This window comes from Tetrao urogallus, assembly GCF_951394365.1.
Source record: "Tetrao urogallus genome assembly, chromosome: 16".
Taxonomy (NCBI): Eukaryota; Metazoa; Chordata; class Aves; order Galliformes; family Phasianidae; genus Tetrao; species Tetrao urogallus.
Genome location: NC_136829.1, coordinates 6,372,089 through 6,390,657, shown reverse-complemented (window position 1 = coordinate 6,390,657; position 18,569 = coordinate 6,372,089). Strand labels below are relative to the sequence as shown.

Sequence of the window (18,569 nt, the reverse complement as noted above, 5' to 3'; positions counted from 1 at the left end):
ATAACGCTAGTTTAGATTGGCCCAACCTGTTCCTGTGGCCAGAAGTCGCTGTTCTGTATGCAGAAGGAATCTTGAATATCAGTGAGATTGATCTGAAAGGCCTTTGTTGGCCAAACATCACCATAGGAAAGATAAAACTTGATGGAAGTTGAATTAATTGAGTAATAGTAATGGATGTGATATTTATTTAACTAGTCACTCCTTTCATTTAGTTGGTTTATTAAATGTGGACTGTAGGTTGGGCAAAAGCCATGTCAATGCTATTTTAAAGGGAAAAATAGCCATTGCCCACCTCTGGTCCCTTTCAGCTGTTTTGTCAGGGAAGAAATGATGTGGGATGTAAAGAAATCTTAAGATTTGTCTGTAAGCCATCTTGCTCTATTGTATTTCCAGCTTAATTTATGAACTGGTGGTAGAACTATATAATAGTTGAATTTGTAAGTTTGCATAGAAAATAAGAGGGAGTGGATCTTAAGTGTCATCTGCTTAGTGCAAGAGCTGGCTATGTTACAAGCCTGCTGAAGTGAATCTTTCTTGGCTTCTGTTGTATGGATTGAAACAAGATCGTCTTAGTTTGTGGAGCGTTTCTGCAAAGGAAAAGTCGGAAAGCAGAATTTAAGAACTGCTTTTATACTTTGTGTAGGGTAGAAAAAATGCAGCAAGGTTTAATGGTGGTGTGATAGGGTAACAGTGTTTCTGTAATCTTGTTCAGAATTTTGCTTTGTGTGTTTTTGAGAGGATGTATATGAGGAAATTGATCTTGGATTGATAAGCCCTTAAGGGAAGCATGGAGCCCTGCTTTATTTATTTATTATTATGCTCTGAGAAGCAGGAGTTGAATCCCGGGTGTTGTACAACTTCACTGCTGTCCTGAAGAAGCTGTTATGCTGCAAGTTTGTAGTTTAACTTGCTCTGCTACAGTGTGTTTGTATAGCTAATGTGAGGCTATGTGTAGAGACAGCTGTGCTAAACTGAATTAAATTGCTTAAATTAAATTAATTAAAAAGATAGCTCAATGCAGACCTCATCATAAATATACTTTAGAATAAACAGTTCAGTTTTACTTGTTATAAATGAATTCTAGTTCAGCTTAAGCTAAACTGAAGCATGCATTGTTTAATCTGAAAACAGGGAGTGTCAACATAGCCTTTTGAATTGGTTTAAGTAAGGTGGTGATTTCAAGGCGGACTAAGCTTGGCAGACTGCTCAGTGCTGCAGTTTTACCCACTTGTTTCAATAGTTAAGCTGGCAGGAAACTAACTGAACCATAAAACACGCTTAGTTTTTTACTAGCTTAGTATGCTGCAATAGCTTGGTAGGCTGCCAGAACTGGTATAAGAGAGAGCACAAGAATATACCAGTTGGGTGCAGGAAGTGTAGAGCTTGGCAGCCAGCTTTTAGATAGGCTTAGGCTCTAAGAAAAGTAGAGCTTAAAACCGTGGCAGAGACTTCTTATGCTTTAGAATGTGATACATAAAGGTGAGTCTCTAACAGTGGTCAAAGCTATGCACTCTGACTCTCCATCTGCATTTTTCTACCCCTCTCCTTAGGCTAGCACTGGTGCTTATTTAGGCTAGCACTGTGCTATTGCACAGTGAGCAGCGTCAAGAAGTTTGTACTGTATTTTTTGCTCTAATCATGAACAGATTGATTTAATGATTACACACAAGTGCCTCTCTGTGGGAAGGTGTAGAGGCAGACCTCTGGTGGAGTTGAGAAGGGAATGGGAGCAGACTTACTGTAGTAGTTTAACTGTTCTAATTTAGATACGCTAATAAGCTGTGGATGGGCAGCTTCAGTAAGGATAGGGTTTTAAAATACATTGCTGCCTTGATCAGAACAAGCATCTGTAAGACATCAGAGAACAGGAAATGGAAAATAATGGCTTCAAGAGAATAAAAGAAGTCCTAAAAAACAAACGAGCAAACAAACAAACAAAAAAAACATAACAAATGCAGAAGCAGATTGCTATTTAGCAAGGGAAAAAGGCCATGGAATAGATTATTGTAATATTTTGTCCTCTGCGTATCATACATGAACATTTCTGACAGAAACATCTTGTTGTATTTCTGTTCCAGCCCTACGGACTACTTTTTAACTTTGTATATTAAATATTTCAAGATAGAGCTTTCAAGGCTTTCTGGAGGATTTCCTGAGTGTTTCCAGGTTGTGTTCCCAGAGCAGTGTAACCAGCTTAATTATTGTCTGATGTAGTTCTGTCTTTTCACGTGCTTGTTCTCTCTAAACAGCAGTAGGCTCTTCATTGGGCTTTTTTCTACTATTAACTTGAAGACTTTTCTTTTTAATTTCAGGCTGAGGTTATTTTTTTGCTTGATTATTTGCTTACCCCCCAGTAGATGTTAGCTGTGGTGGCAGGTGGACTTCCATGAAGGTCTCATGTATTTCAGCTAGTGCTCTTGTTTGCTTGAATAGTGACCAGTAAAAAGGAGCTCTTTAACTTCCTCCTTCCCATCATCAGTCATGTGTTCATTATGTTTCCTTTGCGTCTGTACTGGCACTTAGCCACTTCAATTCTAAGTCTGTTAAGGATTTGGATGTGGAAGTAATTTTCTACCTGCTTATCTCCCTGAACCAGATTACTAGGGAGTTGAATAGATGTCATTGCTAGGATCAGATGTGCCTGTCAATGCCAGCTCGTCATTAGATGGTCTTAGCTGTATAATAAAATCATATACTGAAACACTACTACACTTAACAGTAAGAATTCTTACTTGGACAACTTTTGTAATGTGGCATGTTTGTATTTAAGGCTTGTCCCTTAAGGGCATCTCACAGTGGTAAAGATATTGTTCAGATATTGTAAGTAGAAATACAAAATGAATAGTAAAACCAAATTTCTAGAAAACTTCTATCTTTAGTAATGGTTTCATAATAGTATAATGTTTCAACTTTTGGTGCAGTGACACCAAGTATGAAGTTCTTGTCTCAATGTGAAATGTAATTTGAAACTTCTGCAGTGAAAAGTAGTACAGCCTGAGGCTTATTTCTCTAGTACTGAGGGTCTACAGGAGTGCCTTGAGGCAGCAAGTCCCCCTGCAGCCAGGCTGTAGCTCATAAGCTGCTCCCTTACATTACCAGAGGTAGCCATGTATTTCTTGCTCTCTGTCTTCCAAAGCTCTAAATTGAAGAAACGTGTAGCAGTCTCTTTTTGTACTTGCAATTGCAATGTAGGAGTTCATCAGGATTTACACAACCATGGCTAACCTCTGTTATTTATTACATTAAGCAACTGAATTGAGTTAATTGTACCAGTTGAAGTTCCTGGAATGTAAACAGGGCTTTAGTGGTTGATTGCAGTTGCATCATATTTCAAAACCCTGGCATAAGATTAAAATGCCTCAGAGTTTGCATATAAGTCCGAAAAGAGTTATCCATCATTTTGTTAAGTGTTTTGTAGATAATTGAGCTTGATATAGGATAATAGTGGATTTGAGCAATCATAAATCTGTTAGCAACTGTTCAGGATAATAAAAAATATGTATAAATGAAAGTCTTCATACTTGTGGAAACCATATAAAGCAGTAATTGAGCCTTCTACCAAATCAGACTGTAAGGATGATGACTTGGAGTGATGTTGCTCCTTTTTCTCTCAGAATACTTGATTGATTTACCTCAACACCATTTAGAATACATGAATTCAGAGCTTTTGAAGAGGAGGAAGGAAGGGAGAAGTGATGGAGTGTTTAGAAGTCCAGTCTTCTCCTGGCAGGAGCAATTGCTCATCCTGTAGTTGCATGGTGGCACAGTCAAACAATTATTTTTAAACCCTAGGTGAAGCTCAGGTTAGCTTCTTATTCCGTGATGGATGTTTTACAAGAACATTCATAATTGCTTACACTAATACTGGTAACACAGAAAAATTAATAATAAGCTAGTCATGAACAGATAGCTTTTAATTAGAATTTAAACTTTAAATTTAAAAATTAGAATTTTAAACTTTGACAGAGTGATCATGAAATGATAGACTTCGTGATTCACGGTGGAGCCTGGAGGGGGAATAGTAATACTGCTACCTTGGACTTCAGGAGGGCGGACTTTGAATTGTTCAGGGGACTAATAGGGGGAGTCCCCTGGCATTCAGTCCTAGCAAGCAAAGGGGTCCAAGAGAGCTGGTTGCTCTTCAAAAAGGAAGTCTTAAGGGCGCAGGAGCAGGCAGTCCCCCTGAGCTGCAAAATGAGCCGGCGGGGAAGAAGACCGGCGTGGATGAATAGGGAGCTATTCCTGAGGCTCCGGGAGAAAAAGAGAATCTACCGCCTGTGGAAAGAGGGACAGGCCACTCAAAATGAATACAGGGAAGTTGTTAGGATGTGTAGAGGTGAAATCAGAAAGGCAAAAGCCCAGCTTGAATTTAACCTAGCTGCTGGTGTGAAAAGGAATAAGAAACTCTTTTATAAATACATTAACAGTAAGAGGAGGACAAAGGAGAATATCCACTCTTTGCTGGATGAGGCTGGGAATGTGACCACTGAGGATAAGGAAAAGGCGGAGGTTCTGAATGCCTTCTTTACGTCTGTCTTTAAAAGTCAGACCAGTTATCCTCAGGATACCCCTCTCTCTGACCTGGTAATCTCGGCCGGGGAGCACACTAACCCCCCTGCGATTCTGAAAGAAACAGTCAGAGACCTACTGCTCCAGCTGGACTGTCACAAGTCGATGGGGCCAGATGAGATCCACCCGAGAGTGCTGAGGGAACTGGCGGAGGTGATAGCCGAGCCGCTTTCCATCATCTGTCAGCGCTCCTTGTTGACTGGTGAGGTCCCAGATGACTGGAGGCTTGCCAATGTGACTCCCATTTATAAGAAAGGTCGTAAGGAGGATCCGGGGAACTACAGGCCTGTCAGCCTGACCTCGGTGCCAGGGAAGGTTATGGAGCAGATCGTCTTGAGGGAGATCATGCGGCATGTGCAGGGTGACCGGGGGATCAGGCCTAGCCAGCATGGGTTCATGAAGGGCAGGTCCTGTTTGACCAACCTGATCTCCTTCTATGATCTAGTGACCCATCTGGTGGATGAAGGAAAGGCTGTTGATGTGGTCTACCTAGACTTCAGCAAAGCCTTTGACACTGTCTCCCACAGCATTCTCCTGCAGAAGCTGGCAGTCAGAGGCTTGGATGGGTACACTCTTGGCTGGGTAAGGAGCTGGCTGGAGGGCCGGGCGCAGAGAGTGGTGGTGAATGGAGTCAAATCCAGCTGGCGACCGGTCGTGAGTGGTGTTCCGCAGGGGTCGGTGCTGGGGCCTGTCCTCTTCAATATCTTTATAGATGACCTCGATGAGGGCATCGAGTGCACCCTCAGTAAATTCGCAGATGACACCAAATTGGCTGGAAGCGTGGATCTGCCTGGGGGTAGCGACGCCCTACAGAGGGATCTGGACAGGCTGGAGAGCTGGGCTGGAGCCAATGGGATGAGTTTCAACAAGGCCAAATGCCGGGTCCTGCACTTCGGCCACAACAACCCCAGGCGACGCTACAGGCTTGGGGCGGTGTGGCTGGAGGACTGCGTAGAGGAAACGGACCTGGGGGTATTGATTGATGCTCGGCTGAACATGAGCCGACAGTGTGCCCAGGTGGCCAAGAAGGCCAATGGCATCCTGGCTTGCATCAGAAACAGTGTTGCAAGCAGGAGCAGAGAGGTGATTGTTCCCCTATATTCAGCACTCGTCAGGCCGCACCTCGAGTACTGTGTTCAGTTTTGGGCCCCTCACTGCAAGAAAGATATTGAGGCCCTGGAGCGTGTTCAAAGAAGGGCAACGAAGCTGGTGAGGGGTCTGGAGCACAGGCCATATGAGGAGAGGCTGAAGGAGCTGGGAATGTTCAGCCTGGAGAAGAGGAGGCTCAGGGGAGACCTTATTGCTCTCTATAACTTCCTGAAGGGAGGTTGTAGTGAGCTGGGGGTCGGCCTCTTCTCTCGTGTCATTAGTGATAGGACCAGGGGGAATGGTTTCAAGCTACGCCAGGGGAAATTCAGGCTGGACATGAGGAAGTATTACTTTTCAGAAAGGGTGGTCAGGCACTGGAATGGACTGCCCAGGGAGGTGGTGGAATCACCGACCCTGGGGGTGTTCAAGGAAAGACTGGATGTTGCGTTGAGGGACATGGTTTAGTAGGAGCTATTGGGAATAGGTGAACGGTTGGACTGGGTGATCTTTTAGGTCTTTTCCAACCTTAGTGATTCTATGATTCTATGATTCTATGATTCTAAAGGGTTTTTTCAGGTATCTGTTTTCTCACTTGCACTAGCAGTGATATTTAAGTAATATTAAGACAAAATTACTTAATCAAAAATCAATAAGTAAGTGGAATAAGATTGCTTGGCAAATTAATTCAATAGTACAATTGAATTTATCATAATTTTAATAAAATGTTAATTCATTATTTTTCTTTAATGCTCTTCATTTAATATATGGAGCATTTTTTCCTGAGTGCTGAGTTACTGCTGTCTGATCCTTGCCTTTTCAAGTAGAAAAGATGGGTGCACAATTGATGCTCATTGATGAAAAGTTTGGTTTGAGTTGATGTGCTCAGTATGTGACAGGGGTTTCCTGGAAGAAGCAAGGAGAAGCCAGAGATATGTAGCAATTGGCAATGAACTGCCGTGGTGGGATGCACTCCAAAGTGAGGCCATTCTTGCAAAAATACAACACAGGGGCATTCATTATAGTTTTCAATTCTAGTTAAAGTAACTCTATTTAAGTAGGTACTGACATTCTGTGTTATCTAAGCTGAATTAAAAACTGTTCATAGTATTAGTTCCCTTGCAGATTGGTAGATTTGCAACAGTGACAGTTAAAGGCCTTAGATTCTTCCACCAGCATGACTAAGCCTGAAAGAAAACACCACCTTTGCATTGCTGTTGTCTTGTCTATTCTTTTTTTCTTTTTTTTTCCCCCCCTCAGTTATATTGCCTTCAGAAAATCTCTGGCCATTTCAATAACTTGCCAATTAAAAAAAAGTCAAATATGTAATTCAGGTCAGTTTGTGATGTTTGAGTTCTCACTCATGTATATGCAAATCCCCGACATTCTCAGGCTTGAGCCACAGGAGAAACTTGCACTGGTTTAATGTAAGTAGTTTTCAAAATCAGTTAACCTAACACATGTTTTTGTGGGATCATGTTTAGTTTGGTTTAATCAGTATTGAATCAGTACCTCTTTCCAGTTAAAGTGTGGTTTGGATTTATGACTGAAATGCAGTTCAGTTCTCATTTAGTATACAGCAGTTTAACTTCCTGGCCCAAATGAGGCAGCTCAGGATAAAACATCATTTAAAAGTAAGAAATCATCACTTGATGGAAGCAAGCCAATAACGTAAACTTTACACTCAATTTTCCTTTTGCATTTCAGAGCTCATGTACCACATTCAGTGTCACTGGCATCTTCTTTGTAATCCCCAAATAGGTCGAATTGCTAAAAGCAAACTGATGTGCTCCTCTGGTGGCAGTTTTGTGCCTGAAAGTAAGAAATAGAAGCCAAAGGGCAGAAAGCTGTAATCTTCTGTTACTCTCCTGGTTTCAGCTGTGCCTGTGTACTTACGTAATGGAAATAAATGCTGAAGACTGTTCAGTGAGTTATACTGAGGAAACTCAAGCTAATAGGTCCTTGCAAGTACTATAAGGATGTTGTTTGCAGTAGGGAGAGAGAATTCTACAGATGTCTGCATTGGAAAAGGGTTAAAGTACAGTCAGCACTTCCCAGTGAGAGTAGTTTAGTCATGACTTCTTTCAGGAATGTGTGAAAAGGCCGTGTTAAGAAATGGAGGTTATAGAAGAGAAACAGAGATGTTGTGCAAGCTGTGTGGTGATAGCAGGATGAGAAGAGGGATGGCACGATGCCGTTTTTGCTGCTCACTCTGGGTGCAAACAGGTCCTGTGCTAAGTAAGCTCTATTTCACGTAAATGAAAAGTTAGAATTCAGAACTTGTTTTTGTATTAGCTTGGATTGCTTTGGTTAAACTGTGGGATTTGGTTTAGCTGACACTGCTGCAGTTTTTCTTCCATGATAGCTCTACTGGCTCAGCTCTCATGGGATAGATGAAGCGTATGCCAGCCATAGGAGTTCTTCTGCTACCTTCTGTGCATGATTAGCTAAACTGAAAAAAACTCCCACTAGTCTGTCAGCATAACTGTACCTGTATTATTATACATGTATTATTTAGAGAAATGTGCCTAGGTTGTTAACCTTATCTTTATTTGTGCAAATCATTATTGCAGACAGTTTTATTTCTCTTTATGGACTATTTGACCTCTGCGTTTGCAGAAAATACAGAAATCATCTGGAAGTCTAATTCAGTTCTTCATTGTGTTACTGACCTTCTAAGACTTGTGCTATGTAACAAACTATATCACCTTTGAATGCGATTCAGCCTAACATCAATTACATGGGGCATTATTTTGAGTAGAGTTTTAAACCAAACTCTGTTTTCTTGGCTTTCTTTTAAGAATGTCTAATGAGAAAGTGTCAGCAGCCCATATTATTTGTGATACCTACAGCTTTGTTGTAGGAAGGAATTGCATTTGACAGTTGACTGTAAATTCTCTTAAAAATCCTAGATATGTATTCAGTCCATATAACTTCTGTTTCCTGATTGAAGCACCTTAAGTCAGCAGCATGCATGACCTTACCTGCCTGTAGGAGGGAAGTCAACTGTGTTGTTTTCTGCAGATTTGAATTGATCTCTGTATGCGGTTTTTCCTACTGTACAGATAGAGTAGCATGTGATCAAACTTGGGTACCTCTGTAAAGATGCCTGAATGCATTCAGGATTAGTACAGGCAATGGAAAGAAGATGTGCTACCTGAGACAGGAAACTGGAAGGAGCTTGGACTCTTGACTAGCCTGTCCTGCTAAGTGAGAGCCTTTACAGGCAGTGGATTAAAATCAGGTGCCTGTGCTGTTACCTCCTCAAGCCATCTGCCAGCTCCTCTGGTGAGCATTGTTGCTTCTAGTAGAGACATGAGTCACTTCTGAATGAGCATCTGAAGTACCTGTTTTCAGTCCAATTAATGTGATTGGCTGAAAATTGGAGCAGGTCCAGGATGTGTGCCGCAGGCAGGGCAGATGACTGGCAGTGATAACTGCCTGAAATAGAATGGCTAAGCTGACATAAGTGTTATCCTGTCTTTAGTCTGTGAACACTTTTGTGCATCTCTCTCACACAAGAATAAGTGGATTCCTAAAGCTGATGAGTTTAATATCATCTTTCATTTTGAGAAAGGAGATATGAAGTGTTATGCATGTAAAGTAGTATTTAAATATGTTAATTTTCATGGGAGGTTTCAGGTGAGGTCTTCCAGTGAGTTCTGGTGGCTTGGCAACCCAATACAACTCAGCCCATCACCCATTGAGACCTGGAAGGAAAGATGACAGATTCGTGAAGGAAGGGATTATTTCCCAGCAGTTGGATTTGACTTTATGTCGGGAGCTGTGGAAAACGCAAACACCCTTTAAGGTGGCATTAATGATAAAGCAGCATTGCTTTTTTCCTTCCTTTGTTCCTGTCCAGTATAACTGCTTTGCTGAAGGGGAAGCACTTGTCTGGCTGTGCAACAAGTGGGGCTACAGAAAGAAACTACTCAGCAAAAAGCGTTGTTTGTTTGGGTTTTTTTTTTTTGACAGATTTTATTCCTCAACAGTTTTGTGTGTAGCTGCAAAAAAAGCTTGCTAGCACAAGTCAGTAGGGAATTGACTGCATGGGAATGACTTTGTGGAGGTTTCAGTTGTTTCTCTTCAGCAGTGATGACTTCTGACCCCTAGGGTTGTGTCTAACATTTTGTTTTGTTAAACATGTTAAAAGCTTAAGGGAAAAAAAAAAAAAGCGTTGAACAGAATCTGTTGCATTTTCATTTGTATTTTGTCAAGGTTGTCTGCTGATCAGTGATTGTCTATTGCAGCTGATGGTACTTTTTGTTTTACATCAGTACTTTGTCTTTGAGCTAAGCTTTCCATATCTATTAGGAATGCTCTTTTTTTTTTTTTTTTTTTTTTTTTACTGGGGTATTTCTGATGAGCTTGTCGGTGCTTGTTGTTCTGTTTTTATGAAGTGTTAACAAAATGGAGCACCACTGTGAGAGTGAAACAGACTTGAGGATCAAGAGCAGATTGGTAAAACTGGCTCTCAGTTTCTTCTCTGTCTCTTTTAAAGAATGTTTGCAGCTCATAGCACTCACCAGGGCTGCTGTGTCGGTTTAAGCTGCTTGATGAGCTTACACTAAGATACCAAATGACGATTTAAAGCAGTTGAGCCATGGGCACATGTTTCCTTCTGCCATCTTTCTTGCCTGGAGTGATAACTTTGGGTCTAGAGGGATGCTGTGACTTAATAAACTGCTCTAGTCATTTGCTTGGAGAATGTTAGAGCTCTCCCTTTAAGAGGCATTGAAAAGTTATGTCACTTTCTCTTTTTATTCTATTTAGCTGTCAAATGTTAAGAAATGAGTGAGAGTCTTGTCTTTTTTTCTATTTTTTTTTTTTATTTTTTATTTCAGTAGACACATTTAAATATGGGAAATAGGAAGAAAGTCTGACCTCATCATTTGCCACATTTATGCTTCTGTTCCTTATCTTCCTAAATTACATCAGTGAAATCATAATTGTTTTTCTTTTTGAGAGGAATTGAGGAAATAAGTTTGAAATGGATTTCTGCTAAACTACAGAATGTAATTGTTATTACACTTCAAAAAAGAGTAATATTTGGAATGAGATGAGTGACCAGAATTCCAGGGGAAAAGAAACAAATGTTTAATGTAACCTAAAATAACATATACTGAAATTTCATTTGACAGTGGCATTGTTTGTGCTTCCAGTTTTGTATGCGATTGCATAATGGGCAGTTGAGAAACTGTTCAGTGAGGGAGTGTGTATGATAAAGCACAATGCTGGCTGAACACTTTTCACTGATGTGTGCTCTCTAACAGGTTTGTTTGTATCTGACGTAGATCCTGGCTCTGCCGAACGCACTGCACAAAAAAGGAAGTTTCCCAGCCCTCCACATTCCTCTAATGGCCACTCACCCCAAGATGCATCAACAAGTCCCATAAAAAAGAAAAAGAAACCTGGTCTATTGAACAGTAATAATAAAGAACAGGTAAGAGAAGTCCTGGTCTTGTTATGCTAGGATATGAACCAATGAAAGATGGATGTAGAGAGAGCTGAACAGGAGCCCCCTACTCTTTAGGAAGCTTAATTTTTGCACTAGAAAGTAGATATTCACTGAAGGTGCAGTGGGTGCAGGAATTGGCATTTTAAGGTAGATTTGGGTGCTTATAATTTTTTTTTAAGGTTTTTATTTTTAATATGAGAGCTTTTGTTGTTGTTAAAATTATCAAGAGAGTAAATAAAATTAAAAGGAAATATAGAGGGATGTGATGTCCTAGGTTAAGAAAGATACCATAATATCTCTGGGAATCTGTCATCTGTTCCCAGTCCTCTTGCCAATTGCTAACAACAGTCCTGCTGCTCCCATGGTACTTCACAGATTCTCTCCCCTTCCTTTAAACTGATGAGCCGGAAATATTGCTACCAAAGTTGATGACTCAAAGGATCATGCTGGCAGTATTTTTCCGTCTTCATTTTCAGTGACTTCTGAATACTGAATTTATAGCATTTGTTGTAGCTCATGAAAGGACTTGACTCCAGAAGACTGACAATTTCAGAGTCTTTGTATGATGCAAATGAAGGAATTGTATGAATTACATTGAATACCAAATGCTGTAAAGCAGCTCTATCATCCTGGAGGAGATTACATGAAAGCAATCTTTAGCTCCACTGAAATGATTTCTCATCTAGTTTGCAGATGAAGTGCCTGTGTTCTGTTCAGAGTGCTTTTGTGTGTTAATGTGTTCTACTACTATCTTATAAACACAGGATTAAGTTGTGTGGATTTGGAGCTTTTTTTCCCCTCATGTAATAGCATCTGCATTAAACATCAGCATGGTACAATTGTACTGGTTTAGAAAGAAAATGAAATTCTTAATCACTGCAGTTTATTCTGGAACAGAGACCTTGAATAAATGAGGCCAAAGAATGGTCTTCCAGTGCTAAATGTATTTTACTTAGGGTACTGGGGAGGTCTGGTAACAGCATGTGTAGGCAATGCTGATGTAGTTTAATGTTGTCAGTTTGGCTTTTTCTGAGTTCACTGTGGGCTCTGAGAATTCCTACACGTCTCGGACATTTGCAAGGAGATGATGTTGTGCTGCAGTTTGGGTTTCTAACTGCGCTCTGTAGAGATAACGGTACAGACAGTGAGGCTGAATCTTAGAGGATTCCTTCCCACTGTTCATTCATGCATTTAAAAGTACACTGTGGGAAAAATAATTGTAGTTGTTGAACTCAATATGTCCGTTCCCCTCAGTACATCATTTTCTGTTTTCCAGGTATTTCAAACCTGAAATACTGCAGGATAGAAAAGTTGTGTATCTAAAGAAGAAAAGCAAACTAGGCATGTTGCTTAGCTGTACATGTTATCAGTTAGCAAGGAAGTATCATTTGTTTTGGTTTGTTTTTGTTGGCTTTTTTTGCTTTTGTAAGTTGTTTTTAATTTAATAAAACGTACCTGAGGATGATTGTTTCTGTAAGGTGTATCAATCTGCTCTACATAATGGCAGTTAATGTTAAAGATCCTTTAACTGCTGAAGAGATGTAAGCTAAGCACACAGTTACTTGTTTTGCTCCTAGTTTAGGTTTCAAGTATAATGTAGCTGACAGCTGTGATTCTGCTTGGCTGATAAATCCATTTTGAGGTCTGGCAACATCAGTGGAGCCTCCAGGTTGATATTCTTCACCATCGAGTGTTTGGTAGTGCTGGTGTGTATCAAGATACCCTCACTACAGCTATCATTGCACAAGGCTTTGTACTAAGATGCTACGGGTGTTCAGAATGGTGCCAACGGGTATTTGAAGTATTGACATACAAAAAATTGTGGAGATATAGAGTATAGCTAAAAGGTTAAAAAAAATAATCAGGAATGTACAACACTTGGTCAGCTACAATATATTTGAAGTAGCAGCTTTTTTCCAACCTAGCTTTAAAGTTAATTTAAACTGGCTAGAAATAGTAATCTTTTTCTTGCATAAAAAGCACTACAGTACTCTTGTTTTTCCTTCAGTTTTATACATATCTTACTAACATTGCTGAAACTGTGAGGGCAAGCTGCCACTTGAGCTGGAACTGACTTTTGAAACTGTTGGGAGAACAAAGCTTTTCTTTCATGACTGTTAACATTTAAACTCTTAAACATGTTGCTCTGATTAGAACAAGTGAAAGGCTCCTTTGATGTCACTCAGGGGTTCGTTTTCCATCATTTAGTTCTGTTGTTTGGGTCTTTTTGAGTCTCATTCCTATCTTCTTTCTTTCCTGGCCCTCAGTCTTAGCTCAGACAAAACAAGGTGGTATTTATCTGAAAGATAGGAAAGTCCTCAGTCAGAGAATTAATTCCTTCCACCTTCTAGCAAAGATGGACTATTTTATTTAGATACAATAAGCTCATTTCTCTGTAATTGCTTACAGATTTTAAATCTCTTTTAAAACAGGAAGTCAGTGTGGATGCGCTGCCCATAGCTGCATCTCAACTACCAAGACTTCAGTTTCAGAATCTCTGAGTATTGAGCTTTTGGTCTCAAGCTGTGGTGCATGTAACCACAAACAAAGCACACTTCTGCTGACAATTGTAACTTTCTCTTTTTCACTCTGAGTTTACATGTGCACTTCTGTCCTGGTTTGAATGATTGGCATAGTAATACATTTGAAATGTAGGTAAAGCCTTTCCCTGCCCCTCTTATTCCCCAAGAACACAAAGAACCTTCCTTGTAGAGGTCTGGTTGTATCTGTGTTTAAATGTATACACAGAGAAAGTACAGAAGATAACGCTCAGTCCATGTCTGTGCTACCTTTCTAGTAGCTGCAATGTATGTAGAATAGGAAATGAAAACTGCCAAAAGAGACAGGAATGTAAGTGGAACTTTAGGTAGCAGAACGCTTATGAAGTTACAGTAAAATTTTATGGATAACATTCTTTCTTTGCATGAAATATTATACAGTAATTGATTATCAGAGGTAATATGTCTTCCAGTGTATCTGTTGAGATATTGTATCTCCAGCTGGATTGTCATAGAACGCCTCTTCTGCATCACCTAACTTTGTCATTGAAGGCCTTCTATTCATGAGGATAATTAGACCTTGTCCTTTGCTACTTTATAAATCTAGAAGGACCACAGTCTAAGCTGATGGTGGTTTGTGGTGTATAATGTACGTCCTGTGTGACCAGTTTTGTTCAGGGTGTCGCAGAGGTACCCAGCTTTTGCATATTGTCCCCCTGCTTTAGCAATCAGGCAGGCATGTGACAGCCTAAGAACTTGTGAAGCTCTTTGTGATGTAGGAAGTGCACGCGATTACCCGAGAACCAAAGTGGTGCTGCAAACTACAAGCAGCCGGTTGGGTAGCCACAAATAGCTTTATGTCAAACAAAAAGTCACAGCAAATAGTAAAAAAAAATTGTGATTATTTATCTCCATCCCCTCCTCCTTTAATTAATAGCAAACAGGAAACTTAAATTCCCTTATCGTTAATAAATATGTCTCAGTTTTCCAATAATTATTTGCTTTTCTTCAAATCCAATCCAGGAAACACTGGGTATCTGTTGTCCAATTTTGGCTCTCCCAGGCTCTCCTGCTCTCATGTTTTGGTATCATCAGTGTCACCTTTAAGCAGTTTGAGGCACAAGTGAAAGAGCAGTTTATGAAGTTCACATTATTTTCTAGTGCAGACAAACTAGTGGAGATTGTGTCTTAAATTCTGATGCTCATGTAAATAGTGGGTTACATTTTTCCCCGGGCTCATGCTGCTGGGGTCACCTTATTAAAGTCATGAATCTGCTTCTGTGCCATCCTACTTTGTTTTGCTTTATCAGTTAAAATCACCATTGACTTGCTTGGTTCTGAAAAGTTGTGAGTTACTGTAATTTAGGACAGGTTTGTGTGGTGCTCAGCTACTTGTTTCAGGACTGATTAATTTCTTCAGTTGTGCCAGTTTAGCCACCTCTACATCTCCCAGTATGATGTAGCTCCCTCAGCCCCATGGGATTCTGAGTTTGAGGATGTTGGATTGCACAACTTGCACTTGATGTCCTCATTTGCCACAAAAATTTATTTCCAGTGCTGAGTATAATATGCATCATTTGGCATCTGAATATGAAATGAATCTCTTCGTGAATGGTTTTGTGCAATAAATAAGATATTGTGTTTACATAAACGTTAATCAAACTCTGTAGATTGCTGTTTGATTTATATATAATGATATTTATTGCTATGAATGCTGTTTTGTATGAAATGCAAATTTGTTTTGAAACCAAACCTGTTTTTCTTGCCTACATTTCAGTCAGAACTAAGACATGGTCCGTTTTACTATATGAAGCAGCCACTCACCACAGACCCTGTTGATGTTGTACCACAGGATGGACGGAATGATTTCTATTGCTGGGTTTGTCATCGGGAAGGCCAAGTCCTCTGCTGTGAACTCTGCCCTCGGGTTTATCACGCTAAGTGTCTGAAACTGACAGCGGAACCAGAGGGGGATTGGTTTTGCCCAGAATGTGAGGTTAGTTTGATAGAAGGAGTGGATTTCTTCTGTATATGAGTGATACAAACTGCTTTTTTTTACACTCCAGTGTGTTTCTGTTCTATTCTTATGTACCAGAAAAAGTTGTGTGAAAAGGGAGCGTCTCTTGCTGCTTCCTTGCTTTTTCTCTGTGCGTTCACCTGGACTCTGTTGGCCATCTCACTGTGACTCTTCAACTTCTTACCATCTCTAGGGAAGGCGAATCCATTTCAAAGAGTGATCCCCACATCTTACCTTTAACTCTGAAAACATTTCACAGTTTTGTCTAGCTTACTTCATGCTGCTGCACGGGGGCTGATCAATTCTGCAGAGTGCTCAGAACATGTGCACTGTAGGGTCTACGTAAACAAGAGGATATTATTAGTAATATATTTTTCTGCAGGTCTGAGGAAGAATTTAACTATTCCTCTCCAACAACTTCTGGAGAGAGAATAATTAGAATCATTGTATCTACAATGAAAGTAAATTGGTTTATCAGATGTCTTTTTTTTTGGCCATGTATTGCATTATATGGAGCCCAGATTACTTTTTTCCTCATTCGTGTTGCTGGAGCTTGCACTGTATTGGGAATTGTATGTATTCCAACATTCTCTTATTTGGGTGATCTGAAAAATGAATGTAGTTTCTAAACTCTTCCCTTTTTATATATTCGTTTACTTATTTAGGCTAACATATCCAGAATTTAATAAAACAAGTATCTGAAGTATTTATGCTACTTCATAAAAAATATTTTGTTTCTTAGGAAGTAGTTATTATCTTCTGCTCAAATGCTGGGATTTTTTACTGGAGAAGAATTCACCTAGAGATGTTTGCTGACAATATTTTTTTCATCCTAATTTTTAGAAAATCACAGTTGCAGAATGCATAGAAACACAGAGTAAAGCTATGACAATGCTCACCACTGAACAACTATCATATTTGCTGAAGTTTGCACTACAGAAAATGAAACAGCCAGGGGTAAGGAAGATTTTTTTTTTAATGCTTGTTCTGTATGTTTGTCATAATATTGGGTTTTGCTTCCTCTTGTTGAGCTGAGTCTAGCTCATTTTGTCAGATTTTCTGCTGTTTACCACCCATGTATTGCAAACAGCTTCGTTCAGACTGTGTATGCTGTTCTGGAATGCATATAAAACACAGTTCCTTGATGCAACTTCTGGAGGTAGTTTCAGTAGATGTAGTGAGGATGCAGCATAGCTTTCCAAAGGGAATTTGTGTTTTCCCACTCACTGAAAGTGAACAGTGCTGGTCTTATCTGAGGTGCAAGGGAAATGACAAGGTGTGGTTTCTTACCAACCCAGGTATGTGGGCAAGGCTATAGGTGCAGGTAATGTTACATATTTGATTATAACCCTTAATTTGATTATAAGCCAGTCTTTTCTCTGTTAGTAGGAAATTGTTCTCACCACAAGAAGTAGTTGTATCGTATACTTGTAAAACTCTGAGTTTTTTCTCAGTGTAGTGGCAACCTGTGCCATCAACTTGCATACTGTAGGAATCTGCCATCCTGTGAACTTTTATCATGGAGGGAAAATGTTGTTTCCTCTAACTTTTGCCAATCTCCACGTCTGTCTGAGACTTAACCCTCAAAATCATCATTGCCTCCTGGAAGTTTCACACATTTCAGTCCCTCATTCTTTCTTCTAAATTTCTGGTTGCTCTTTTTTCACTATGCAAGCTTTGAGTAGTTTTCACATGTGGGAAGAAAAAAGTGTAGTAAGGTGTTTTAATGGATTGCCATGGCTTATCTGAATTCCTGTTGCTACCTTGTCCCTGTAAATAGATTAGAAGAGTCTCTGCGCTTGCAAGCATACAGTAAAATATATTGGAAAAACCAGATGTATGGAAGGAATCATGGGTTCTTTACAGCTCTGGTGTCTCCGTGATAAATATTTCAGCAGAAAAATAGTGACAGTTTCTAGGAAGGTTACTCTTTAGTATTGATAAACTTCAGCTCTTGGAGTATTTTAACTCTGGAGTGGTAGATAGTCTCCTTTTAGAAAGAGTCATTAGCTTTTTTTTTTTTTTTTTTTTTTTTTTCAGAAGCAAAGTATCAGTGTGTGTTTGTGTTGAGTTGACAAAATGTTCTCAACATGCAGCTAGAAAGGCAATGCAGCAGATAATGTGCAGAGTCCCACTGATGGAAGTTTGAATTTATCTGCAAGTCGCCATTGTTCTGAAAGGTCTAAGACTGATAAAGTTATTTCTAATTCTAGATAATGGGAGTGTTTGTTCTCCTAAAAACTATTTGCTGAGCCTCAGCTAATACTCTGCTCAAAAAAGATCTGCTGTAAATAAGAACAGTCCATTTTACAAAAACCCAAAGGCTTGTAATTCATCACTTCCAACATACGAAAAATCAGTTATGTGAGGGCATTTATTTCCTCATTTTGCCAGCACTTCACAAATCTTTACTGTTTCTTTTAAATAATTTTCTCTGATACCACAGTTGAAAGTAGTATTAGAAGAAGAGTGACTATTGAGTTGTTGATGGAGCTGTTCAGTATTAAGAAGCTGTGTGATTTGTTTTCTCCTAACAGACAGAGCCATTTCAAAAGCCAGTTTCGCTGGATCAGCACCCAGATTATGCAGAATATATCTTTCATCCAATGGACCTTTGTACATTAGAGAAGGTTGGTATGAGGCAAAGGTCCTTTGAGTTTGATTGCTGTGGTTAAGCTTTCTGGGTTGTTCGATGGGAGCGAGAGAGATTGCTTGAAATTATTTAAGTGTTTTGATTACAGTTTTGTTATTGTAAAACCAACTGGAAGAGCCACTGTATGTGTCTGTTATGCAGTCTGAGCTAATGGCAAGTGCTCAGGAAAAGCAGTATAAAAAAGACAAGTTTACCATGATGAGTTCCTCCTGTGTAAATCCATATAATTCCGGGAATCATCCTGTGGGGAGACTTCATTAGTAAGATTTTACGTTTGATCACCAT

At 39.8% G+C, this 18,569-nt stretch overlaps 1 protein-coding gene across 1 annotated transcript in view; it reads left to right on the top strand.

Annotated features, from left to right (window-relative positions):
• The window catches only part of ZMYND8 (zinc finger MYND-type containing 8), a gene marked incomplete at both ends in the record, with an annotated part of 51,937 nt that overhangs the window by 10,974 nt on the left and 22,394 nt on the right, over positions 1-18,569 (top strand). Inside the window, 4 exon segments of the mRNA XM_079543502.1 lie at positions 10,932-11,101; positions 15,392-15,610; positions 16,475-16,588; positions 18,169-18,261. Of these exon segments, the coding sequence (XP_079399628.1) occupies positions 10,932-11,101; positions 15,392-15,610; positions 16,475-16,588; positions 18,169-18,261 (596 nt within the window).